The 27,794-nt window shown below is 42.9% G+C and overlaps 1 protein-coding gene across 1 annotated transcript in view; it reads right to left on the reverse strand.

Moving 5' to 3' along the window:
* Nucleotides 1-27,562, reverse strand: part of CDHR3 (cadherin related family member 3) — a gene marked incomplete at both ends in the record, with an annotated part of 62,086 nt that extends 34,524 nt beyond the window's left edge. Inside the window, 9 exons of the mRNA XM_084618139.1 lie at nt 331-499; nt 4,628-4,817; nt 8,251-8,402; nt 14,093-14,197; nt 14,308-14,402; nt 16,112-16,203; nt 20,831-20,999; nt 23,471-23,673; nt 27,493-27,562. Of these exons, the coding sequence (XP_084474265.1) occupies nt 331-499; nt 4,628-4,817; nt 8,251-8,402; nt 14,093-14,197; nt 14,308-14,402; nt 16,112-16,203; nt 20,831-20,999; nt 23,471-23,673; nt 27,493-27,562 (1,245 nt within the window). The remainder of the gene's footprint in view (nt 1-330; nt 500-4,627; nt 4,818-8,250; nt 8,403-14,092; nt 14,198-14,307; nt 14,403-16,111; nt 16,204-20,830; nt 21,000-23,470; nt 23,674-27,492) is intronic.
* Between the last annotated feature and the right edge of the window lie 232 nt (nt 27,563-27,794).

Genomic DNA, 27,794 nt, shown 5'->3' on the forward strand with positions numbered 1-27,794 from the left:
AAGTCTATGGCTTTGGTTTTTTTTCTCCAGTTTTAACCATTCTTTCAGATTTTAGAATAAAGAGCAATTGTGCATCATGATCTCTAGACTCCATAAAGAACATTCTCTCTCTCTCTCACACACACACACACACACACACACACACACACACACACACACAAAATCATGCGTGCATTTCATCAACAGTTTCAATAGACTTCACCCTAGCCCAATGTGAATAACATTTTTTCCTGAAAGGATAATGAATGTAGAGTATTAGAAGACACCTTAATTAGATTTAAGAAACTGCCATCTTAATTGAGACTTCCTAAAACAAAACAATTAACTAACCACAATTTTTCCAGAGCCAGATGGATTCAGTGTAAATTTGTTACTTCCAAGTCCGGACAGTCCAGTGAAGTTAAATTCATTATTTGGTGGTTCAACATCTATATCCTGGCAGTGATCTCGTAGGTCAAGGAAGAGTGTCCCAGTGGTGGCTGTTTCAGATACCTCAAGTCTGTCAAAAAGAAATGTTTCCCATCATGCCTCTTTACAACATTCCTCTGAACAGCTTTTGAAGTGTACTGCATATTGACTTCCACATACTTTTCAAACCAAAATCCCAGATTCCAACACCCCAAACTTTAGGAGCAGAACTGGAATCTGATCTGTATTTTGTGGCTAACCCCTTTCTCTCTCTAATGGGCTGAACCAAAACCCTTAGACAGAACCCAAACCAAATTTTGGGATGTATAAGTACATTTTGGGATGTATAAGTAGGGGCATAGCGAGCAGATCGAGGGACGTGATTGTTCCCCTCTATTCGACATTGGTGAGGCCTCATCTGGAGTACTGTGTCCAGTTTTGGGCCCCACACTTCAAGAAGGATGTGGATAAATTGGAGAGAGTCCAGCGAAGGGCAACAAAAATGATTAGGGGACTGGAACACATGAGTTATGAGGAGAGGCTGAGGGAGCTGGGATTGTTTAGCCTGCAGAAGAGAAGAATGAGGGGGGATTTGATAGCTGCTTTCAACTACCTGAAAGGGGGTTCCAAAGAGGATGGCTCTAGACTGTTCTCAATGGTAGCAGATGACAGAACGAGGAGTAATGGTCTCAAGTTGCAGTGGGGGAGGTTTAGATTGGATATTAGGAAAAACTTTTTCACTAAGAGGGTGGTGAAACACTGGAATGCGTTACCTAGGGAGGTGGTAGAATCTCCTTCCTTAGAGGTTTTTAAGGTCAGGCTTGACAAAGCCCTGGCTGGGATGATTTAACTGGGAATTGGTCCTGCTTTGAGCAGGGGGTTGGACTAGATGACCTTCTGGGGTCCCTTCCAACCCTGATATTCTATGATTCTATGATTCAAATGCTCAGAACACCCCTTAACTTTGGAACCAGCATCAGGATCTCAGTTTAATCCACCTCTAATTTCAAATGAGTATCTTTTAAAAATCTGCATTTCAGTACTCTATCTACATGCTGAGACATGCTACTTCATTTGCCCCTTAATTGATACTTGGCCTGGGTTTTTCTTCACTGAACAAAATACTTAAGTATATGCTTAATTTTACTCATGTGAGTAGTCCCATTGAAGTTGGTGTGGGACCAAAATCAATTAGACTACTTGCATGTTTAAAGTATATGTTTTTGTGCTTTGTTGTATCAGGGCCTATGAAGGCATAAGGTTACTTTCAAACACTGAAATTAGTTTTTATTCTTTATCTTTGAACAGCATGTGATATATTTCCAACTAAACTACTTACAATAACCCATGATCTGTCAGCTGAATCTGATATACCTCAATCAAAGCAATTCTCATTCATCACATCAGATTTGCAGAACTGAAGAGTTATTTCCTCCATGAATGGAATAGTAGACAAACAAAGTTGGAATGAGTTCCAGATGTTCTGTTCTAATGGTTGTCATCTTGACAATCCCATCTTCTATTGATGAAAGGCTCTGATACCCATATTATAATGCAATGTCAAGAACCCGATCCAGAATGATTTTGCAGCTTTCTGCGGTTCTATTTCCCACAGTATCTCCTCCATCTCCCTACTTCCTTGTTGCTTGCAGGGATGGGATGGAATCATGACCACTCCAGTCATTTCACTCAGTACTCCTTGAGCAGCCTTGTATATGTCAGGCAAGTTGGGAATAGCTTGTGCTTTGTCTGAGACATAGACTCCTGGGGATTTATTTACAGGATGTGGGGTTCTATCCTGAGAAGCAGGGACCTTGAAAAAAGACTTTGGGGTTATGGCAGATAATAACTGAACATGAGCTCCCAGTGTAATGCTATGGCTAAAAGAGTTAATGTGATCCTTGGATGCACAAATAGGGGAATCTTGACGAGGAATAGGATGAACCTCCGTATTTGGCACTGCTTTGACCACTACTGAACATGGTGTCCAGTTCTGGTGTCCACAATTCAAGAAGGATGTTGATAAATTGGGGAGGGTGCAGAGTAAAGACATGTGAATGACAAAAGGATTAGAAAACATTACAGTGATAAATGCTAGGAGCTCAATCTATTTAGGGTAACAAAGAGAAGCTTAAGGATGACTTGATGGCGTGGTAAGTACGTACTTACATGGGGAACAAATATTTGATAATAGGTTCTTCAATCCAATGGCTGAAGTTAGACAAATTCAGACTGAAAATAAGGTATAATTTTTTAACAGTCAAAGTAATTAACCATTGGAGTAGTTTACCAAGGGTCATGGTGGATTCTTCATCACTGACAATTTTAAAATCAAGACTGGATGTTTTTCTAAAGGACCTGCTCTAGTTCAAACAGGAATTATTTCAAGGAAGTTCTATGGCCCGTGTTATGTAGGAGGTTGGACTAGATGATCAAATGAGTCCCTTCTGGCCTTAGAATCAATGAAAAATATTCCAAAGAGCTACAGGTTAAGGATCATGATGCTTAAAAACACAGGAGAGGGAGATTCTTCATTACTACAGGCTTTCTTCCTAATTGGGTGCTTTGTGTCATCCTTGGAACCTAAAGTAAACCGTTCAGATCAATTTAATAATTTCTCAATTTAGAGAGAAACACTTTCCTGTCACTAAACTAATTTTGCTGGGCTGATTTCCCATCTCACTTAATGCTATTCTGGTTTTTTCAATATGCTTTAATTAGAGAGCTCTTCTCTCATTTCCTGAAGAATGAATAAATATCTAGGAGTTCAATCTAATCAGAAGTGACTGGTTTAAAGTGAATTTCTTGCCTATCACTCTGATTCTGGGTTTTTTTTGTTTTGTTTTGTTTTTATTAAAACTGTATTGCAGTTTTTTAAAAACAAAGTGCTTAGGGCTCAACTCTGCTCTCAGTTACACCAATTTAATTCAAGGGTGACACCTCTGAAGTCAATTGAGTTAGACTGATATAAAACTGGACATGAGATCAGAACCAGGCCCTGGGATCCAACTCTGTAGTTCTTGTTCAATCACAGATCCCATTGACCCTCTCTGGAGTTTCACAAATAGACGGGTTACAGGACTGGGTCTTTTAAATGTGAATTGAAAAGATTTGACAAAAAATACATCCAATGAGCCTTACAACTGGAGCTGTGTGAATAACTGACTTTTCGGTTTCCTGGTAGTTCTGAAAAATTGTGAAATAAAATGCAGTTTGTATCAAACTGAAAAATTTCAGCAACTCAAAAATTTTAGTGGCTGGGGGGGCGGTTGGTCCCATATCTCAATGAGTACCCTAATCACTGGGCTAAAGATTAAAAGGGAGCTTCCTCCTCCTACAGCAGTTTTGTGAATGGTGCCAAAGCCTTCTTGTCAATCCTGTTCTCCCCCTCCCTCCATTCTTTGTTTATTAAAACTGGAAAACTCCTGTCCAATTCGTGAATAGTTTCATGTTGACTAAAGTTGCATGGGAGGGGGGCAAATAAACAGTGTGAAAAATTTCTCCCAGCTCTATTGACAACAGCACAAAGATAGAATAACACCATGATCAGCCCCATGAACTGTGAAAGATTCTAAATCCTTCATGTCACAATCTCACCTATCCCCCCTTACCACACACATACAGTATGAATGATACTCGTCCAGCAGAAAATAGCAGGACTGATGGTAATTGATAGTGCTTGCAACTGCACACCAACTGTGTATAATGGCAGAGTGGTCTATGCCCTGAAGAGTTTGCAGGCCAGGAACATGAAGATAGCAGACAAAGGAAGGGAGTTGGGAAAGGAGAGAGCAAAGGTTAAAATTAATAACAGCCAGAACAGTCTGAAAGTCAACCGCTTACAATGATCCCATTTAATAAATTAGCATGAAATGAGAGAGGTGAAAAGTCTGCCCCTGTTCTGGACAGAAATGATGCTACTTTTAATTATATACAGTCTATGGCCCCTCGATGCTGTGGTGATTGGCAGCTGAATGAGAGAGAGAGATAAATAAACGCCTGATTTGGCACAGATGTTTTGGGCCCAATTTTCAAATCTGAGCCAACAGGATGTTTGAGCCCTGCATCTTAGCACACACAGTCAGCACTTACCAGTAGGAGCCGATAGGGAGTGCCCATTTGAACACGCATATGCAGGATCTAGGTGCCTAACTAGGGTGCCCTACACCACATACTGGCCCCGTCATATTGGTGAGAGACACTGTGAGTGGCTTAGTACCTGAAGTTGTACAAGCTACATTCTGGTGGGTTGTCATTAAGATCCTCAATAATGACGGTTATCTCTGTTTCATTCGTTTGCCCACCACTGGGACTGTCCTCCACACGAATGACCAACGAGATGTTAGGATGTAGACGCAGGGGAGCAGCATCTCGATCTATTCGCATAGCCACGTAAATCACACCAGTGACTAAGAGGAAAAGAATGGACAGGTTAGATACTACTGGAAAAGAAATGACAAGAATTCTTATTTAAATGTATTGTTCTCCTTAAGGACTGGATGACTCAGGGAACTGGTGATAAATATACAGCCTTCCCTACCTCCACGTCACAGCTGTTTGTTTAGTGATCTGAAATAAACTGATGCATTTTATCTAACTCTTAGCAGATAAGTGTCCACAGCACAAAAATACCATGATGGCTGACAGCCTCAGCAGAGAAGCCAATAACTGACCAGGCATGGAGACTGGCCTATCCTCTCACCCCTAGTAGGGGTCTTTGTAAGTCAGGGGTGAGGTACATTGGCAGAGTAGTGTTGGGAAGCGTGCACTGCTAATGTTCATGCTGTCCCTGCTCTGTGGCTAAAGACAGAACTTCATTTTCTAGTGCTCTCAAGGCAGCTCTAGATCTACGTATAAATAAGAACCATTCTCAGCTATGATGTAGTGAACATAAGAATGGCCATACTGGGTCAGACCAAAGGTCCATCCAGCCCAGTATCCTGTCTGCCAACAGTGGCCAATGCCAGGTGCCCCAGAGGGAGTGAGCCTAACAGGTAATGATCAAGTGATCTCTCTCCTGCAATCCATCTCCCTCTGACAAACAGAGGCTAGGGACACCATTCCTTACCCATCCTGGCTAATAGCCATTAATGGACTTAACCTCCATGAATTTATCTAGTTCTCTTTTAAACCCTATTATAGTCCTAGCCTTCACAATCTCCTCAGGCAAGGAGTTCCACAGGTTGACTGTGCGCTGTGTGAAGAAGAACTTCCTTTTATTTGTTTTATTTATTTGTCCATTAATTTCATTTGGTGGCCCCTAGTTCTTATATTATGGAAACAAGTAAATAACTTTTCCTTATTCACTTTCTCGACACCACTCATGATTTTATATACCTCTATCATATCCCCACTTAGTCTCCTCTTTTCCAAGCTGAAAAGTCCTAGCCTCTTTAATCTCTCCTCATATGGGACCCGTTCCAAACCCCTAATCATTTTAGTTGCCCTTCTCTGAACCTTTTCTAATGCCAGTATATCTTTTTTGAGATGAGGAGACCACATCTGTATGCAGTATTCAAGTGAGCTGTAGCTCACGAAAGCTTATGCTCAAATAAATTGGTTAGTCTCTAAGGTGCCACTAGTATTCCTTTTCTTTTTGCGAATACAGACTAACACAGCTGCTACTCTGAAACAAAGTATTCAAGATGTGGGCATACCAAGGATTTATATAAGGGCAATAAGATATTCTCTGTCTTATTCTCTATCCCATTTTAATGATTCCTAACATCCTGTTTGCTTTTTTGACTGCCGCTGCACACTGCGTGAACATTTTGAAAGAACTATCCACGATGACTCCAAGAGCTCTTTCCTGATTAGCTGTAGCTAAATTAGCCCCCATCATATTGTATGTATAGTTGGGGTTATTTTTTCCAGTGTGCATTACTTTATATTTATCCACATTCAATTTCATTTGCCATTTTGTTGCCCAGTCACTTAGTTTTGTGAGATCTTTTTGAAGTTCTTCACAGTCTGCTTTGGTCTTAACTATCTTGAGCAGTTTAGTATCATCTGCAAACTTTGCCACCTCACTGTTTACTCCTTTCTCCAGATCATTTATGAATAAGTTGAATAGGATTGGTCCTAGGACTGATCCTTGGGGAACACCACTAGTTACCCCTCTCCATTCTGAAAATTTACTATTTATTTCTACCCTTTGTTCCCTGTCTTTTAACCAGTTCTCAATCTATGAAAGGATCTTCCCTCTTATCCATCACAACTTAATTTATGTAAGAGCTTTTGATGAGTGACCTTGTCAAAGGCTTTCTGGAAATCTAAGTACTCTATGTCCACTGGATCCCCCTTGTCCACATATTTGTTGACCCCTTCAAAGGACTCTAATAGATTAGTAAGACATGATTTCCCTTTACAGAAACCATGTTGACTTTTGCCCAACAATTTATGTTCTTCCATGTGTCTGACAATTTTATTCTTTACTGTTGTTCCAACTAATTTGCCTGGTACTGACATTAGACTTACTGGTCTGTAATTGCTGGGATCACCTCTAGAGCCCTTTTTAAATATTGGCGTTACATTAGCTATCTTCCAGTCACTGGGTACAGAAGCTGATTTAAAGGACAGGTTACAAATCATAGTTAATAGTTCTGCAATTTCACATTTGAGTTCTTTCAGAACTCTTGGGTGAATGCCATCTGGTCCCGATGACTTGTTACTGTTAAATTTATCAATTAATTCCAAAACCACCTCTAGTGTGACAAGTTCTGTCTTCACTCATTCACTTCTTGGTTATATACCCTTTCATCTGCCACTGTTCAAACAGGATAACTTGTCTGCCACGTATTACTATAGATAAAGAGCCAGAAGAGGGTGACAGAATGTGTGTATACGCTGTCTGTGTTTCATAGTGTACTAATGGGGAGTGTAGCGCTTTAAGCCCAAAAGGCATAAGGAATCCAAAGCATTTAGCAAGAAGAAAAAGTCACTGAGCCTGATTCTATTCTATCCTGTGCTTTGTGTAGTCATTTACAACTGCACCAATCAGATTGAAAGTGCTACCAGCTCGGAAGGGTAGCATTCACTGACGCAGCTGTAAATGACTTGAGGAGAACCCGGTATGCATGGGCAGAAGGAAAATAGGGGGCAGAAGTGTTTCTCTCCTGTTATATGAGCTCTTCAAGTCTTCTGAGATGTCTCACCTGGGGGAAATAATGGATTTGAATTACAGGGCTTCTGCAGGTCATATCCTGGGAGGGGATTCAGCCTGCACCATGAAGAACATTAAAGTCCCAGTCCTTAGCCCCCTGATCTGACCACGTTGTGTTGCTCTCATGGTTCAAAGAGGCATAAAACTGCCCTAAGAAGGCAACTGAGGAGACCGCTTCCCTAGGGGAAACCCAGGCTACATCACTATCTACATCACTCCCTCCCAGCCCACTGCTGACGAAGTACGCATGTTGCAGGCAGGACCAGAGGTGGCTGGAGTGTGCCCTGAAAATCTCCAGCCAGCGCAACAGCCCCTTGGGGAATTCTGCAGCCAACACAGATTAGGAAAATGGTGGGGCTACACTAATTTATTCTGGAGGTGCCGGGGGGGAACAGCCCTCAGTATCAGATGAGTTTAAGCCACTTTTGCCTCTTCCCCCCCCCCCCCCCCGATTTTTCACTTCCATGTTGAGCACAGCTCAGCCAGACCCAAGGACCTGGCCCTAAGAATGTGTTAACCCTATATAAAGTATGCTGCTTCTTCATATGGGCAGCGACAGAAGGAAATAAGGTAACTTAAAACTGGAGCCAAAAGAGTTTTTCTAACCTAGATTGTTTCCTTTCGTTGTACCAAAAGGCAGAGATAGATTGAAAGACAAATAGTATTTTTGTTTGTCTTACATGGATTTATGGCAAAATGCGTATTAGGTGGACTGATGCTGTAGACAAGTCTGCTGATAATCCCTTCATCATCATCTGGATCTTTAGCTGTTATATTGGCAACAACAGTTCCTGGGCTGTTTTCCTCTGGAATCCTGTAGACTCTCTCTTTCCTAGAGTAGACAAAGAAGTTCAACAGAGGCAAATAAATATTCCCCCACGTCCCTTGCTAAGTGTCAATATTGCTTGAGAGTCATAGAATTGTAGATGTCAGAAATAGAAGAGACCTGTTAGATCATCCAATCCATCTCCTGGCAAATGGATTAGCTGTTTTCATTCCATCCACATACAGGTTAAAAGATAAAAATAGCGGCAGCAGTATAAGGAATCTTGCTACGGAATAAATACGGTCACTGCTGCCAGGACAATATCATTTTAAAGAACTTGTCTCAGTGGTGCAATAAACTTTTTAAATGACAGGGTCTGCTTTCCCCTGACTGAGCATTCCCAGAACTCCAGGCAACATTTGGTTCACTTTATTTATAAAATCAGCTCAACATATTCACCCTGGCAGGGCCAGATTTCTCCTGAATGAGCTTATGGCCCAGGCATTGTTTTACATGCAGATTTGCATGGTTACTTGTGATTATTGCAGCTGCATGTACAAATGAGTATTCTGATGTGCAATTGCAATCACTGCATGTGCAAAAGTAGGCATGGCAGAGCATGCGCAAAACTATGCAAGGGCCTCAGGACTCCCCTAATGGAAATCTGACCTATTTTATTGAAAATAATGCACATGTCTTATGGCCCGCTGTGGCAAGGTGCTCACTGAAGTCAAAGGGAGTGGAGGGTGCTCAACACTTTCCAGAAGTGCTCAGCATCTTTACTGGCAAACGTCAACATTTCAATGAGCTTCCCATGTCATTACTTAACTAGTTAATCATTCCATAGTCCATGGCCCCCAAGGAAAGCAGGGGGCAATATATCATACTCTGAAGGACAATAGACATGGGGTAGCTTTGACCAGCCAGGGAAGTGAATTACAAAGCCTAGTTCATCTGTGGAGGATATCGTGGCTCTGGTCCCCAGATTTTCGAATGTAGGAACTGCTAGGGACAGCACGCAAGCTGCCCTAATTGTTACATCAGCACACAGGGAAAGAGGAGGGAAGCCACATAGAGCTTGACAGATCAAAGACAACCTGAATTTCACCTAGAAGCAAACAGGAAGGTAGTGAGGTCTATGGAGAATAGACACAATAAGTTCCAACTCATTTAAATTCCAATTTTTAAAAAACTTGCCCTCTTTGTGACTGGAACCCACACCACCTACCCACCCCCACAGGCAGTCCTAGCCATGACATAGAGTGGTTATTCAGCCCTCCACAGGGTCTTGCATGGAGAGACAGGAAGCTTCTGAGCACACTGCAGGTAGTGCTGAATGCCAACACCACTGTGCCATGGGTTTGGCCACTTCCTTTTGAGATATATCTAGACTACGTGCTGTTGCTGATCTATCAGCCTCCTGCCAGTAGCTTTATATAGGATGCTTCAGGCAATGCCTTTTAGACAAAGACTACAATGTAATTAAGAGAGAAACATATTTGCTTTCTTGTCTCCTCCTTTGGTTTCCCATTCTGAGGAACAGATTTTCAAAGGGTTGGCTGCCAATGTAGGATTTTGCACACCAAAAACTGATGTGTTTGCATATCTTGTGGGCACTATTAAAAAGACCCTTTGAAACTTTCACCCTAAAAGCTTTGATCAGAAAAAATGAAAACAGGTTTGTAAACTTGTCAGGTTTTCCCAAACTCCCACCACAGCTCTAATCATGATAGAGTCATGAAGTTCAAAGCCCAGGCATGCAGCTCACATGTGTTTTTGTATGTGACTCAGTAGTGATATGGGAGGTCAATTAATGAAGTGTCATTTTATCTTTGGAAGCTCAAGCTCTTAACAAACAGCTTGAGCTGTGCTTTTTGGTTTGTAATACCAATAGAAATCCTTATTCTGAATAGGAAGAGACCATTTCATTCAGGGATCAACCAGATACCAGTGATTCTCTGTTCTATATAAATATTGTTTTTTACATCTAAAACACGAAGTCATTGCTGTTATTCATTAGCTTAGGATATAGTATGGTTGAAAAGGTAGCTAGATATTTAGCATAATACCAGTAGTCTTTCAAGTCTCCTGGATAAAATAACAATAATGGCAACTTTTGGAGGGGGAAAATCAGTCTAGAAAACAATGTGGTCCTACAGGTACAAATGGTGTTTCTGAAATGTAGGCTCCTCCTAGTTGTATGTGACCAGCACAGTAACGTGGGGCATTTACATTTAAACCTCTCTCTGCTAATTGTTTCCTTCATGCATTTCAAGTATCAAATAGGCAGGAAGAAAAAGCCACATTTCTATTTATAATACTTTGTTCTTCTATTTCACCAAACATCTCAGGCTTTACAGGTCATACCCAGATCCTTGGCCCCAATTCCAGCAGCTTTCCACTGGTCAGGCAGCACAAAGCAGCCAGAGGGGCAGCTGGAAGTCTCTTGGCATGGTGATAAAACAGTGTCGCTGGCTTCTCCCTCCTCTGTATAGAGGGCAGGGCTGAACCTCACTGCACTCTGGCTGATCTTCACAGGCATAATGGCCTGTGGAGGGACGTTACAACCTAGCATGGATTAGATCAGCCCTTGCTGTGCCCTAACTTGTGCCAGGTTGCCACCAGGATCAGGAGAAGAATTAGAGCCTTTCTCTGTGCAAGTGAAGATTAAGGCCCTTAATTCTAACACTGCTTTGAGGTAGATAACCTCTATAAAATGGATACAATATTTCAGTGATTTGTCCAAGACCACACAGGCAGTCGTTAGCAGAGTCAGATCAAGAATTTGGGAGTTCAACCTACCAGGCACCTGCTCTAACCATTATAGCCCACATTCCTTTCCACTGTAAAATAACCTTGTTGACACCAAAACTTGCTCAGGGTGGCTGCCGGATCAGGCCCTGCAGGGAAGATAGGCAGGTGAATGCCTATCTTCCCTCAGTTCATGGATCGTGCTGGGAGTTAGGCAGGAGACAGGTGTCCAGACCCCTAGAGGGAGGCAGCAGCTCACATGTCCAGAGGCAGAAAGGTAGCTAGGGAACTTTTACAGAAAATGTTTAGGTACCTAAAGGTGGCACCTGAGTAGGGGGTGTCACGGAGTCCCTGGGTGATGCTCTGGAACTGCTCCCCATGAAGCCAGTCAGGACTCTGGGGAAGTCTCCTTTCTGTGAGCAGCCTGTCTTCAGGACACACAGCTCACACGGCTTCCACCTTCCTGGGTCTGACCTCAGAGCATTCAGCATACTCTGCCCCTCCGTGTGCTTCCCACAGCAAGTCCGCTCAGGCGGGGCTCCTGGGGAAGCCAGAGGGTCCTACACCCCAGCTTCACAGTCAGACGTGACTCCCAGCCAGCCAGTAAAACAGAGGTTTATTATACGACAGGAACATGGTCTAAAACAGAGCTTGTAGGTGCAGAGAATCGGACCCCTCAGCTGGGTCCATTTTAGGGGCAGTGAGCCAGACAACCATGTCTGCCCTTCACTCCATGTCTCCAGCCAGCCCCAAACTGAAACTCCCTCCAGCCCCTCCTCCTAGAATCATAGAATATCAGGGTTGGAAGGGACCCCAGAAGGTCATCTAGTCCAACCCCCTGCTCAAAGCAGGACCAATTCCCAGTTAAATCATCCCAGCCAGGGCTTTGTCAAGCCTGACCTTAAAAACCTCTAAGGAAGGAGATTCTACCACCTCCCTAGGTAACGCATTCCAGTGTTTCACCACCCTCTTAGTGAAAAAGTTTTTCCTAATATCCAATCTAAACCTCCCCCACTGCAACTTGAGACCATTACTCCTCGTTCTGTCATCTGCTACCATTGAGAACAGTCTAGAGCCATCCTCTTTGGAACCCCCTTTCAGGTAGTTGAAAGCAGCTATCAAATCCCCCCTCATTCTTCTCTTCTGCAGGCTAAACAATCCCAGCTCCCTCAGCCTCTCCTCATAACTCATGTGTTCCAGTCCCCTAATCATTTTTGTTGCCCTTCGCTGGACTCTCTCCAATTTATCCACATCCTTCTTGAAGTGTGGGGCCCAAAACTGGACACAGTACTCCAGATGAGGCCTCACCAATGTCGAATAGAGGGGAACGATCACGTCCCTCGATCTGCTCGCTATGCCCCTACTTATACATCCCAAAATGCCATTGGCCTTCTTGGCAACAAGGGCACACTGCTGACTCATATCCAGCTTCTCGTCCACTGTCACCCCTAGGTCCTTTTCCGCAGAACTGCTGCCTAGCCATTCGGTCCCTAGTCTGTAGCTGTGCATTGGGTTCTTCCGTCCTAAGTGCAGGACCCTGCACTTATGCACTTATCCTTATTGAACCTCATCAGATTCCTTTTGGCCCAATCCTCCAATTTGTCTAGGTCCTTCTGTATCCTATCCCTCCCCTCCAGCGTATCTACCACTCCTCCCAGTTTAGTATCATCTGCAAATTTGCTGAGAGTGCAATCCACACCATCCTCCAGATCATTTATGAAGATATTGAATAAAACCGGCCCCAGGACCGACCCTTGGGGCACTCCACTTGATACCGGCTGCCAACTAGACATGGAGCCATTGATCACTACCCGTTGAGCCCGACAATCTAGCCAGCTTTCTACCCACCTTATAGTGCATTCATCCAGCCCATACTTCCTTAACTTGCTGACAAGAAGTTGGCTTTGTCCTCTTGGCTTTGTTCCTTTCCCAGGCCAGGAGGTCACCTGATTGCTTTGTTCTCCAACCCTTTAGCTCTCACCTTGCAGGGGGGAAGGGCCCAGATCATCAGTTGCCCGGAAACAGGGTGTCAGCCATTCTCTGTGGCCAGACTCCTGCACACACCTGCCCTCTAGGGCTCTGCAGTGATCATACACCCTTACCCCACCACCTAGATACTTAAGAACTGCATAGGGGAAACTGAGGCACCCCCACACTATTCAGAGGAAACATTAAGAACAGTCCCACTTCGTCACAGGGGGCTTATGCATTGCAGTGGACCCTAAAATTGGGACTTAGGGCCTGGATCCATAAAGATATTTAGGCTCCTAACTTCCAGTTTAAATTGATGGCAGTAAGGAGTCTAAGTACCTTTGTGGATCTGAACCATAGACCTTATTTTGACATTCTGCACAGGGGTGAGTTTCAGCCAGACAGAGTGTATGTCTTCATGCTTGACTTAGCATCAAACACAAGCTTTGAAAATTAACTGTAATAACATGTACAGGGATAATGGAAAGAAACTGATAAAAACGTCCAACAAGAGACTAAGAAGTCATAACAAAATGAAAATAGTGTTTTAGCAACAGTTATTAGAATAGTTATTAATGTTTGCCAGAAGCTGGGAATGGGTGACAGAGAATGGATCATTTGATGATTACCCTGTTCTGTTCATTCCCTCTGAAACACCTGGCATTGGCCACTGTTGGAAGACAGGATACTGGGCTGGAAGGACCATTGGTCAGACCCAGTATGGCTGTTCTTATGTATTATCATTAGTTTATTATTATGTGTATGGTCGTGGCACCTCAGAGCCCCAGTCATGGAGCAGGACCCCACTGTGATAGGCTCTGAACAAAAAGATAGACCCTGCCCCAAATAGCTTACAATCTAAGTTTAAAAAAGATGGATATAGAAAGAGGGAGAAGTACATGGAAACAATGAGACATTGTATCAGTTAATGGCTATGCTATAGAGTCTCCCAAAAGGTTGAACCAATAATGCTGAGGCTGAAAAGTCTGAGAACTATGTGTATTTTTAGGGTGCAAAGTGATCGTTTCACTTACGTGGTAAAGTAAGGTGTTTCGTCATTGGTGTTAATGATGTTGACTATCACTGCCCTGGTGGTGCTCAGCCCTAGGCGGTCTGTCACTGTTATGTTTAACAAATAACTGTTAAATAAAAACAAAATCAAACCAGAATCACACCATGGATTACATGCAGTAGGTCTCTGTTAACAATGAACAACGAGAATGATCAGAGGATCAAAATGAATACTTACAGATGTGGATCTCTCTCAAAATCAAATTCTTTTGTGGAAGAAATGGTTCCAGTTTGAGAAACCATGAATGGCTGTGACACAGGGGTACATGAATACTGGAATAAAAGGATTATGAATTAGTATCTGTATCTTTTTAAAACATCCAGCCATTCATTCACTGGCATACAGAATGGATCAAGGAAATATATGCCCCACATTTACAGTATTCCCAGAACTCTGTGTATGGAAATGTACAGGCATCGTGGTCACCAGCAGGATCAAACCCAGGACATTCATCACCAGAAACACAAGCCACTGTCACTTGAGCTATAGAAGTAGATCTTCTGGTAAATAGCAAGCAGGGCATGACAGTGGTCCCCATTAGAAAGAGACATGGTCACATACCAAGCTAGTCATTGTGTCACATTTTTATCAGAATAATTCTCACCCCCACTCACATTGCGTCGACCTAACTACGTTGACCCTGACTCTATGTTGCTTGGGGAGGTGGTGTTATTAAATCAGTGTAATGGGGCACTTATGTCATCAGGAGCCAAATTCAAGTGGAGAGACACCCACAGCTAGGTTAACGTAAGGTGCCTTGAGTCAACCTAACTGTGTAGTGTAGCCCAGGCCTAACTTAACAAGTGATATTCTAGAACATACAGCATCAAATAATGATAAGCCAGGTGATCAGTAAAGTGTTCTTAAAAATCCTACAGCCTTATGAAAGACCTGCTCAACTGGTGCTACTCCTCTTGTGTTACTTCTTTGACAAACAGAAATGAAATAGAACCGAGTGTAACCAGAACTCATCTCCTATTGTAATATGTTTAACTGAAGTTGCTGAAAAAGCGGCTGAGTAATCTAATCAATTAAGCTAACAAATTCTTATCAATGGACCACTCTAGTTTTCCTGCTGGGAGTATTATTGTACCAGCAGTCCATCATTTCTGCATGTGCGTCTCCTTATTATGACTGGGATTTATCACAGATTCAAAGACTTTTGCTTATGAAGAATTCACTGCAGTTATTTTTCTCTTTCATTGGCAATAATCGTTAATCTAGAGCTAAATCCTGAGGCCTTTACATCTTTTCTTATTCAGTCAAACCCACATTGACTTCAGTGGGAGTTTGACTGAGAAAAGACTGAGTAAGGAGGTCAAGAATGCAGCTCCTAAAACGTAATTGGTCTTTTGAGTATTGCTACAGGCTGAAGTAACACCTGAAGTGTCTGTTTGTGATAATGTTGTATCTTTCACCAGTTTCTCAGGTAAAAGTCTGCAAAAAGTGACTTTTCTGAAATTCCTGCTGATTTCCAGAACCTTTTCATTTTTTTAAGCTGTTGGCCACAAATCACACTGTATTGCTTTCCAGATGGCTAAATGCTGAGGTTTCATTGCATGAAGAGTCATTTCCCCAATGTTTCATTTAAAAGAAACTTCAATGTAACATAAAAGATTAAAAGCCCCATTTAACCCTTACTCTGAAAAGGGGTTTTGGAGACAGTTTGTAAGAAAGACCCCGTTACCTGCTATATCTATGGTGGGTCATAGCAAAACCCTGTCTCCAAACTCTAACTTCAGGGTGTTCAAATTTTAAAACCTACTCCATACCCCAGTGGTGAGAGATTGGTCCCTTCTTATCAAAAATAACATTCTGCTATTCTAGCTTATTATTTAAAATGTTTCATTTCAACTGACAATATACCGTTTTCTATATGCCTGATGAGTGAGTTCAGAGGAGAAAGTTCCTGGGAATTAGTTATACTTCAGATGCAGTGGATTGCATTGTCTCTCTCTCTTTTTTCCTTAATTAAACTTACTGTGAGTTGTGACTGTTCAGGATCAGATGCATCAATCTGGTAAATAACTCCAGGAGGTGTTCTATTTCCCTCCAAGATATAGATCATTACAGCTGGATGAATAGAAATATAGTCAATGTTAATTTTATCTTTAAAAAAGACACAGATATACTGACTGTATCAGAACACGTCATTACCTGATGCATGTACTCACTCTGCAACTCTGTCTAATTCCAAAATAAACAAAATACCCAAACACACACCAAAACAACACACAGCTGGGTCAAAAGAACATGCCCCCATGCTGTAAATAGACAACCATCAATATTTGTGATTATGAAGCTTACATCACTGACAGACAGAGCATATCTTGAACTGGTCATTGGTAAATGACCTGGGCTAGCTTGAATTTTTATGTCATTGGGGGATTGTGACCAGTACCACCCACCTGCCTCAATGAATGGGAAACCTGATGGGGCCAGCAGCAATTGGGTTAGGCCCAGTTGAATGTGGAAAGAGAACATGTGCTGAGAGGATGCAGGGGTGCCCTTCCCCTTCAAAGTCTCTAGTCACTGGTTGGCAAGCTTGGGGAGGAAGGGATCTGACTGGTCCCTCACTCTCCTCTTTCATTAATTTAAACCCTAGCTTTGGCCTCGTGAAGCCTCTTGCTTTTTGCTCCATTCTAGCAGCCTCACCCTTCGTCCCCTGTACTAGCAGCCGTGAAGCTGTGTTTTGTGGCTGCTATGGCTCTGATTGTTTGCCCGCTGTAGGGTCAGGAATGAATTTTTTTCTTCCTGTAGGGGCCAAACTGGCAGAGGGCTGGGGAGTTTTTTGCCTTGCTCACAGCATCCTGGAGGCACGGTTAAGTTAAATAAGAACAGAGTTTAATAATTAATACTCAATAAGGATGTTATTTCATCGCAACTTGCCGCTAGTTTTGAGTGTGGTTAAAAGGATAAAAGGGATGGTTCGCAGAAGTAAAAGACCTGGGATTTTACTGGTGGGCCTTGTGTTCATGGGATAGGAGGAGACCCTGAGGCCTTTGTGGGCTGAGGTTCCCCCCTTTTCGTACCCTTGGTCCCCCTTGTGGGCAGGAGTAGGACTCAGAAAAACGAACTGAGTCCTAGGGGTAAGATGAAGAGAGCCTACATGAGTGGTGGGTTATTGGGTAGGGAATCCTTTAGCCCCCACACTGGAACCACTTAAAATGCCTGGTAGGTGAGAGTATGGCTAACAGGATAGATAGCAGCCCTCCCAAGTGTTAAATGTAATAAAGTTGTGGCCTGATGCTTTAAAATCCATCCTTGTGTTTGTCCTTTTTCTTCACTGTGTCTACGTCAATTCAGTTCATATCATGAACTGCTAGGACTAGGATCTCATGTGCTACATCATTGGAAACATGGGAACCCCAGCTTTCCTAAGATGTATAGGAATTATTGCTAGTATGGGCAGTTAATGAGTAAGCGGACCTTTAACTCATTATTTACTGTAGATTTTTTCATGTCTGCTGTGTCCTGTGCTTATAGAATATTAATCTGTCCCTGACCCTGACTGGCTGCTTGTGCCCAAAGGAGCAGCAGTAATCCCCAAATAGCAGAATGAGGATTCCTAGATGACAGTGATATGAATATGAAGTTTAATGAGAAACAGACACATTTTAATAACCAGTGAATGTGCCATCAGTGTTAACGGCAGCTGGTATTGATAACTAACCCCACCCAGTTAGACAACTCCTATGTCTGTGTTCACTGATTTACTGCAGCTCTAGCTGAGTGTTAAACTGATGCAATTATTTTTAACAAGCTCCCAAATATAGCATGTTTCATGCTGCGCCCATCCCCTGAAGCATCATCATGTCAAATCTCATTATTATTTTTTACAGTAGCACCCACAACATGCTAGGCACTGTCCATGCTCTGAAGACCCAGGCCCTTCTCCAAGGAGTTTATTTTGTCTCTTGTACAAAGTATAGTAAAGAAGCAAGAACTCCAGGGATGCTTACATGTTATTTGTTAAACTGGCTGTTTTCCAGCTAGAAATGGGCCTGAACCAAAACCTGCACTGGCTCTTAATCCTTAACTTTGGCAGGGATCAGTATTTAAACTTAGATCCAAACTTCATCACTGGCCTCTGCCAGTGAGCCAAAACCCTGAAATAACATTGCCATTCTCCCACCTATTGAGGAGTTCATAAGCTGGCTCCATATTTTGTGGCTCTGGCCCATCTGTATTTTTGGGTAGGAAAAAAAAATCTTTGAATGTTTAATAATTCATTGCTGTTTCATATACACACACACACACATGTTAGAACACTGAAGTTTCAAACTGAAACTCTTAAAAGTCAGGAAGTGACAAAATTATGATTTCTCTTGTAACCTTAATTCTGCCCCTTTATATATGTATATGTTATACAGCCTTCAGTTACATGATGTCATGGTATAAGTTCTGCAGGTCCCCTCATTACTGAGTGAGCTAGATAGGTGCTCAGTGAGCCAGGCAGCTGTTTGATATTTACTTTTATCCTCTTTGAGATGTGGGGCCATGTACTGAACATACACTGATCTCCTTCCAAACCCCACCCTGAATGAAGAAGGGATTTTTTGAACTCCAGCCTCCTTCTCAACACCCTGAGCAATTGCTGCAGTGAATGAAGCAGAGGTGCTCCAAGTTCCCACACATTGCACCCTCCCCCGCCCACACACACACACACAGAGCTGGGCCAATATCACCGATCACATGGAGATAGTATTTTTGGAACCCTGTCTCTTTCCTTATGCACTATCACAGATCATAATCCCCATGACCTTACATTTAAAACTGATTTCCCACATAAATTTCTCTCACACACATGCAGATTCACTGTACTGCTGTGCACGCCGGCTGAACACTAGCTTTATTGTCTTTCAGAAACTCTTGCACATGCACAAAGTACATTTATTTAAACCTTTGTTGCTTCTCCAAATCCAATTCAGTTTTCAACAAGGCACAAAACAGTATGTCCATAACAAAGTGGCTATGCCTGGTTCCATAGAAGGAACTCGAATGTCGAGACACTCAGCATCACAATGCCTAACTTTTAGGTGACTAAAAAACACAGGAGCAACACTGCAATCTGAAAGGCCTGGGTTAGCCACTAGACTCCTATATGAGGAGATAGATAGGTGCCTCAGAATGTGATCCACAAAAGCCAACAGGCTAGGTGGGGATCTGCCTAAAATAGCCAATGGGAGATGCTGATGGGGGGTGGGGAGCATGTCCTAAGCCCCACACCCTCAGGTCAGATTTCCATGCCTAAATCCGGGCTGCTAGGAGGGGCCTATCTTTGTTTGTGATTTACAAACTGGGAGAAGGTGGGTGTTTGGCCACTTAAGTCACATGCAGGGAACAATCAGAGGCTGCCTAAATCCACACACAACAGCCAGGCTTGGGCAGGAGAAGGAGCTCCCTTAATATTTAACCCAAGGGTTAGGGTACTCGCCCGGGATGTGGGAGAGCCCTAGTTCAAGTGCCCAATGAGGAGAAGGGATTCAAACAGGGATCTGCCACTTCTCAGGGGAGTGCCCTAACCACCAGGCTATAGGCTCTTTTTCTGGCCCAATTAATATTTAATTGTTCAATTATTTAAAGTGGAACAACTTCAACAGGAGAGATTGAGGGAGACTGCATAGCCTAGGGCACTCACCTGAGAAGTGGCAGATCCCTGTTCAAATCCCTTCTGCTCAGAGGCACCAATTTTTCATTTTTCTGGGTGGATGCTCCACGCCCACTCTGCCCAGAGGCCATGCCACTTCCCCCAAAACCCCACCCTCGCTCTTCCTGTTCCTGGCCCCACTCCGTCCTCTCCCCCCAGCATCTTCTGCTCGCTGCCAAACAGCGATCCCACCTGATCGGCGGGTGGGTGCTGAATACCCACTATTTTTGTTCCGTGGGTGCTCCAGCCCCAGAGCACCTGTGCAGTCGGTGCCTATGCTTCTCCTCATCAGGCAGAGAGAGGACTTAAACTGAGCATTGCCCCCATCCCAGCTCAGAACCCTAGCCACTATGCTAAAGGTTATAAGGGAGGGCCTCTTTTCCTGCCCCCACCCCAGCTGTTTCATGTGGAATTAGGCAACCTCTAATCAGGCCCCACAAATGATTTAGGTGGCCAAACAGTTTGTCTTTCCCCTGGTTTGTCAATCACTGTGTGGCTTAGGTGGGAGATTGGCACCCGGATGCGCAGAAGGAGGTTCAGATGCAGAAACTTAGATGGCAAGAGACTTTAGGTGCCTAGATGGTTAGGCGCAGCAAAGGGGAGTTTTGTGGATTGCTGTGATGCCTAAAAATAGTACTCGGATGTTTATGTACTTGTATGGATCCCACTCTACCTCCCTATCAAATGGGAAGTCTCTAATAGCTGCCACTAAGACACTTCAACGAATCAAAAAAGCTCATAAATATTTATTGTTATCACTAGCACTGCTTTCTTTTCACTCTTTTGGTATTTGAAAATGCCTAACCCATTTTTAGTGCAAGTCTCAAGGAGGGAAGTCACTCCCTGCATGAGATCAATCACTAAATTTCAGCTGAAAACATAAAACAGGTAACAACCACAGTGACCCTCTAGAATGGAAATATTTGGCCAATCTTAACTATAAGCATTGCTAGGCATTCTGTCTATAACATTTAGTGATTAAGGTTTAGTTTCCCAATGTTGTAATTTCAAGCATTAGTCTCTTTTGTTACTTTCAAGCAGTTCTCTTACTTTGGTTTGCCAAATTGCCACGAAACACAGGAGGTTCATTAACATCTGTTATTTGGACAGTAAGTATTTGAAGGTCACTTGCCCCAGCTGTATCACTGACATAAATCTGCAAATCAAAGCTGTTTGGCATAGTTTCATAATCTAGAACAGGATCTCCAGTGGTAACAACCTGAAATGTAACAAATTATTAGTAGCACACTATGCAATCAAATCTGTAATTATTGTATATAGGAATAAATACATATAAAAAGGTGCCATGTTGGACTGGTTAAAGACTGAGGGCTACAGGAAGATGCACCAACTGAGGGGGTACTGCAGTAGGTCCCTGTTGGACTATTAAAGACTGAGTCCAGGGAGGACTGAAGGACATTTTGGACTGTATCCCCCGGAAGGGCTTTGCTTGTTTTGCACATGGAGAGAGTGTGACTTGGCCGGAGGGCTGAGTCACCGAAGCCCCACTTAACAAACGCAGTGGCTGATGGGTCGCTGTGAGCAGAGAAAAAAATCGCAGGCATGCACACCCTCAACCAGGGTGCGCTCGTGGGAGGTGGGTGCCACTCTGTCACACAGTCTAAATGAGAATCTAGATATTTCTAAGCAGATTGGGTCCTGCTTAATAGAAATATACCTCCAATTCACAACAATTAAACATTTTCACTGATTTCATGAACAGTGTGGTAAGCTATATATTCAGCTTTGATGCTGCTGTTTTTAGATGCCTCTCCAATGAAGAGGAAAGAGATGCTCAATTGTCCTTACAGTGCACGATGGAGAAATACAGCATGTTATCTGGAGGTGAGCTGGACCACTCTTTGCGCCTCTGAGCAGGAACAATTCTACCTCCAACTACCGATTGCTGCTGCTGTGGGCCTGGAGAGGGGGAGCCTTAGCTATACACTGCTCAAAGCAGGAGACTTGGTGCATGGGCTAGCATGTTCCTGCATAATGTGTGGGGAACCTGCTCTGCTGCTTTTGTTCTGTGGGTGGAGGGTAGGTAAGAATCTCCCTATGCTCTCCTCCCGCTCTCGCACCACAGCAGCAGAGGGCTGTGAAAATAGAGATTCTAATTGTCAGCCCCCATAATTCATGCATGAAAATAGCCTTCCCCATATCTCAGCAAAGACTTAATAGTAGAGTGTAGTTCTGGGGTATCTCATTACTAGGCGTTCATTACTTTTACAAAATATGGTACTACACATTCATTAGAATATTATGCAACAGCATAAATAATTAACACTAACTACGCTTGTCCAGTAAATGAGCTAATTACATTTGTGCCGCATCATCCTAGCTTTTTAAATCATGTTTGTTCACTTGCCTACTAGTTTGCAGAACTTAGTAATTCACAATGGAGTCATTGGGACAGATTTCAGGGCACATCTACACTATAGCAGCACAGGTATGGTTCTGCAGTGTAGATGCATCATACATTTTCAGAAGGGGGGTTTCCCTTTGGGGTGACCAGATAGCAAGTGTGAAAAATCTTGGAGAAGCGGTGGCTAGGGTGATGGAAGAATTCTTCTGTTGATCTAGCTGCATCTACCATGGGGGTTAGATCGACCTAACTACATCACAGAGGGTGTGAAAATTTTCACAGCCCTGGGAGATAAAGCTAAGTCGATCTATTTTTTTAGGGGTAAGGAAGGCCTCAATCTGGTGTTGCTGCACCTTTCTGCTTTAAGCTAACTTCTTGTCCCTCGGATCCTGCAGCTGATCTGTACTGCCTCCCAGTAAGTTAGGGAACCTGGAGAACTGCTCTAGCTTGTTCCAGCTATGCTGCTGTGCAGAGCCCCCAAGGGCCCTGCCAGTAACTGAGGCTATCTGGGGCCCAAGCTATACCTCCCTTCCCCAAAGATGCCATCTGAATCAGCAGCCAGGAGGGTGGCAAACCATCCCTTTGGCAGCTCTATGAAGTCCAAGGATTCCTCAGTACTGAGGGAGCCTTCAAGGGGCTGATTAAACTGGATTCAGCTTAAGTAAGGTTGACAATCTTCCCCATTAAGGTGAGTTAGTAAAATTCTGTTATAGTGCAACAAGTTGGATTCAATGAGGGCCTGATTCTGAGTTTACATTACCTGATCCACACAGGGGTAGGTAAGATCAGAATCAGGCCCCAGGTGCTTTTATTCACCTTACAGAGTAGCAGCCGTGTTAGTCTGTATTCGCAAAAAGAAAAGGAGGACTTGTGGTACCTTAGAGACTAACCAATTTATTGGAGCATAAGCTTTCGTGAGCTACAACTCACTTCATCGGATGCATACCGTGCGTTTCCATGGTATGCATCCGATGAAGTGAGCTGTAGCTCAGGAAAGCTTATGCTCAAATAAATTGGTTAGTCTCTAAGGTGCCACAAGTCCTCCTTTTCTTTATTCACCTTAGTATTTTTCAAAACAATTACTTCTGTGATATGTGGAACAAATATGGTGTGTGAAAACCAATAAAAAGCCTAGAAGCACTATCAGCTATTTGGGTGCTATAAGAGTTGAATTTCCTGTAATAGATACCTTGATCTGCTTTTGCAACTCTTACAATTAAATGATACATGAATAAATACGGTACCAATATCAGCTCTCAGTAATCCAAAGAGTAAGCATCAGTCTACAGACTAAACACATTGCCCAAGTTGAATTGAAAACTTACCTGGTAAGTATGTGTAGCTCCAGGATCAATCCGAAAAGCTTTCGTAAGTGGATTTGAGTTTATTATTAAAGGATATCCTGAAGCCACTTCAGAAGGTGATGGTGATAAAGTAACACTAAACGTATGAACCAAAACATAAGCTGAAGAATTTTCTGTCACATTGCCTGTAGCAGGCAAGCCATTAAGTGACAGTGTTTTTCCCCCTGCATATTTGAAAAAGAAAGTAAAATTACACTTCTGTGAAGGGTTCCAGAGTAGCAGCTGTGCTGCAAAAAGAACAGGAGGACTTGTGGCACCTTAGAGACTAACCAATTTATTGGAGCATGAGCTTTCATGGGCTACAGCTCACTTCATGCCCTCTCTGTGAATGTCAGCTGGGACAGAGCACACACCTTCTGCCACGTGCTGTGAACAGAAATGACCTGAAACTCTTCTCATGCTGATATGAATTGTGATGTTACACTGCTGTCGAACCCATGCAAGTGACAGGAGGCTCAAACTATTTATTTTCTGCTTAAATGCTGGGGCTCTGCCACTGCAAGTTACTGATGTTAATGCAGTATTGTTACTCCATTGCTTGTATTCGCATGATAGCTAGAAATATCAGTCACCTGATACCCCCTGCTGCTGCCTCTCTGCACTGAATCACATTAAAATCAAAAGGAAAAGGAGGACTTGTGGCACCTTAGAGACTAACCCATTTATTTGAGCATGAGCTTTCGTGAGCTACAGCTCACTTCATCGGAGGCATTCAGTGGAAAATACAGTGAGGAGAGTTATATACACACAGAACATGAAAAAATGGGTGTTACCATACACACTGTAAGGAGAGTGATCACTTAAGATGAGCTATTACCAGCAGGAGAGCGGGGGTGGGGGGGGAGAAAAAACCTTCTGTAGTGATAATCAAGGTGGGCCATTTCCAGCAGTTAACAAGAACGTCTGAGGAACAGTGGAGGGTGCAGGGCCGGGGGAGGGAGGGAAATAAACATGGGGAAATAGTTTTACTTTGTGCAATGACCCATCCACTCCCAGTCTTTATTCAAGCCTAAGTTAATTGTATCCAGTTTGCAAATTAATTCTAATTCAGCAGTCTCTCGTTGGAGTCTGGTTTTGAACTTATTATTTTGAAGAATTGCAACTTTTAGGTCTGTAATCAAGTGACCAGAGAGATTGAAGTGTTCTCCAACTGGTTTATGAATGTTATAATTCTTGACTTCTGATTTGTGTCCATTTATTCTTTTACGTAGAGACTGTCCAGTTTGACCAATGTACATGGCAGAGGGGCATTGCTGGCAGAGGGGCATTGCTAGCACAGGATGGCATATATCACATTGGTAGATGTGCAGGTGAACAAGCCTCTGATAGTGTGGCTGATGTTATTAGGCCCTGTGATGGTGTCCCCTGAATAGATATGTGGACACAGTTGGCAACGGGCTTTGTTGCAAGGATAGGTTCCTGGGTTAGTGGTTCTGTTGTGTGATGTGTGGTTGCTGGTGAGTATTTGCTTCAGGTTCAGGGGCTGTCTGTAAGCAAGGACTGGCCTGTCTCCCAAGATCCATGAGAGTGATGGGTCGTCCTTTAGGATAGGTTGTAGATCCTTGATGATGCGTTGGAGAGGTTTTAGTTGGGGGCTAAAGGTGATGGCTAGTGGCGTATTGTTATTTTCTTTGTTGGGCCTGTCCTGTAGTAGGTGACTTCTAGGTACTCTTCTGGCTCTGTCAATTTGTTCCTTCACTTCAGCAGGTGGGTATTGTAGTTGTAAGAATGCTTGATAGAGATCTTGTAGGTGTTTGTCTCTGTCTGAGGGGTTGGAGCAAATGCGGTTGTATCGTAGAGCTTGGCTGTAGACAATGGATCGTGTGGTATGGTCTGGATGAAAGCTGGAGGCATGTAGGTAGGAAGAGCGGTCAGTAGGTTTCTGGTATAGGCTGGTGTTTATATGACCATCGCTTATTAGCACCGTAGTGTCCAGGAAGTGGATCTCTTGTGTGGACTGGTCCAGGCTGAGGTTGATGGTGGGATGGAAATTGTTGAAATCATGGTAGAATTCCTCAAGGGCTTCTTTTCCGTGGGTCCAGATGATGAAGATGTCATCAATGTAGCACAAGTAGAATAGGGGCACTAGGGGACGAGAGCTGAGGAAGCATTGTTCTAAGTCAGCCATAAAAACGTTGGCATACTGTGGGGCCATGCAGGTACCCATAGCAGTGCCACTGATTTGAAGGTATACATTGTCCCCAAATGTGAAATAGTCACAAAGTTCACCCACCAGGTTTGCCGTGACATTATCGGGGATACTGTATTCAAAAACCAGTTGGAGAACACTTCAATCTCTTTGGTCACTCAATTACAGACCTAGAAGTGGCAATTCTTCAACAAAAAAACTTCAAAAACAGACTCCAACGAGAGACTGCTGAATTGGAATTAATTTGCAAACTGGATACAATTAACTTAGGCTTGAATAAAGACTGGGAATGGATGGGTCATTACACAAAGTAAAACTATTTCCCCATGTTTATTCCCCCCCCCCGCACCCCCCACTGTTCCTCTGACGTTCTTGTCAACTGCTGGAAATGGCCCACCTCGATTATCACTACAAAAGGTTCCCCCCTCCCCTGCTCTCCTGCTGGTGATAGCTCACCTTAAGTGATCACTCTCTTGTTATTGTGTGTATGGTAACACCCATTCTTTCATGTTCTCTATGTATATAAATCTCCCCACTGTATTTTCCACTGAATGCATCTGATGAAGTGAGCTGTAGCTCATGAAAGCTTATGCTCAAATAAATATGTTAGTCTCTAAGGTGCCACAAGTCCTCCTTTTCTTTTTATTAAAAATTATGAATTTCTTTAAAAAAAAAATCTTGAGACCTCTTGCTTTGCCTTCTGATTTCTGAGCCTTTATGGTACACTCAAATTTTACTCTCTTGAAAGCTGAGATCCTCATGCAATCTACAGATTAAAGCAGTTGGGACTTACAGGGGAAAACACCAAATATCATGAGACTCATGAGAGTTGGCAACACTGTTTTTAAAGCAATTTAGTGACTAGAAAAAAAGGAGGAGAGCCAGCAATGTGTGACCAGCCAGCTCTCTGCAAGCACCAGCCAGTGCTTAGTGGTCCATGGACAACAGTTTAAGAAACCTCTGCTGTAAGCAATCCATTCTTCTTTGCTGCTTGTTAGAAGGTCTATTCTTTGTGTATCTGTAATGCTCTCATGCTGAACCCAAATACTGATATTGCCAAGTTAACATGCCATGGTCTGGGTTTTGTGGGGGGTGGGTGAGAGGGTTTGGTTGGTTGATTGGTTGGTTTTTAATTCACCAACTGTTCACTAACATGAACCTAGAAAAAAAGTCTAAATTCTACTGGCCTGATTCTTATCGCTTTGTACCTGGTACAGTCATTTATATCTGTGCAAAGTGGGTATAAAACACTACCAGTCTGATTTTTAGTGTAAATGACTACATCAGTGTTTAAAAAGCGACCAGATCAGAAGAGGGTATAAAACGTTACCATTTACACAAGCTTTAAGGTGGTGGAGAACTGGGCTCTATACATGTCTTTATGGCAAGGTCTTCTTAAAACTTGCTACAAACATAGGTCAAGTTCATGTCATTTTAAAAACTACAATTTTTCTTTAATTCAATTAACCCACAAATGAAATATGAACAAAACCTGGAGCTGCCAAAACCTGGAGCTGCTGACTTTGCTTTTTTGAAAATTCACCTGCTTTCCCACCCCAATACTCTCATCTTGAACCATGGATGTTATTCTGTAGCACAGCATCCGGCATAATATTATTGTAATGGTATATAAATGATCACAATGGGCCGAAATCTCCTGACAGTTATACTGATGCAGCCCCATGGCTCACTGCAGTCCGGTAACAAAACAGCTGTTCCTTGAACTCTTTTGTCAAAAGTTCTGATCTCAAAAGTACACTTTAGGTCCCTTAAGAGAAACTATAACAGACAAGAATGATTTAAATTTAGCAATGGAATAAAATAGTGTTCTTACCAGATATTCTTCCCAACAAAACCAAAAGAAGAAAAATGTTCTGCCTCTTCCCTAGAATCCTGCCATCCATAGTCCTAGGATGTGAACTGAAAGAAGATCTGGGTCTTATTTGCCTCAGTCTGCTTCAGCTCCACCTAATTTTTTCTTCCTTGTCATGCTGTCCAGTAAGAAATCAAACAAAGGTTCTGCCGTATCTAAGGGAGTTTCTAAACACCATCAGCCTGTTTGCTCTTCAGTGGATGGCTCCTTGCTGACATACCATAAAATATCCCTTAAACTGCAATCCTTTTAGAATGACAAAG

This window comes from Lepidochelys olivacea (assembly GCF_965140295.1).
Source record: "Lepidochelys olivacea isolate rLepOli2 genome assembly, chromosome: 1".
Lineage (NCBI taxonomy): Eukaryota > Metazoa > Chordata > Testudines > Cheloniidae > Lepidochelys > Lepidochelys olivacea.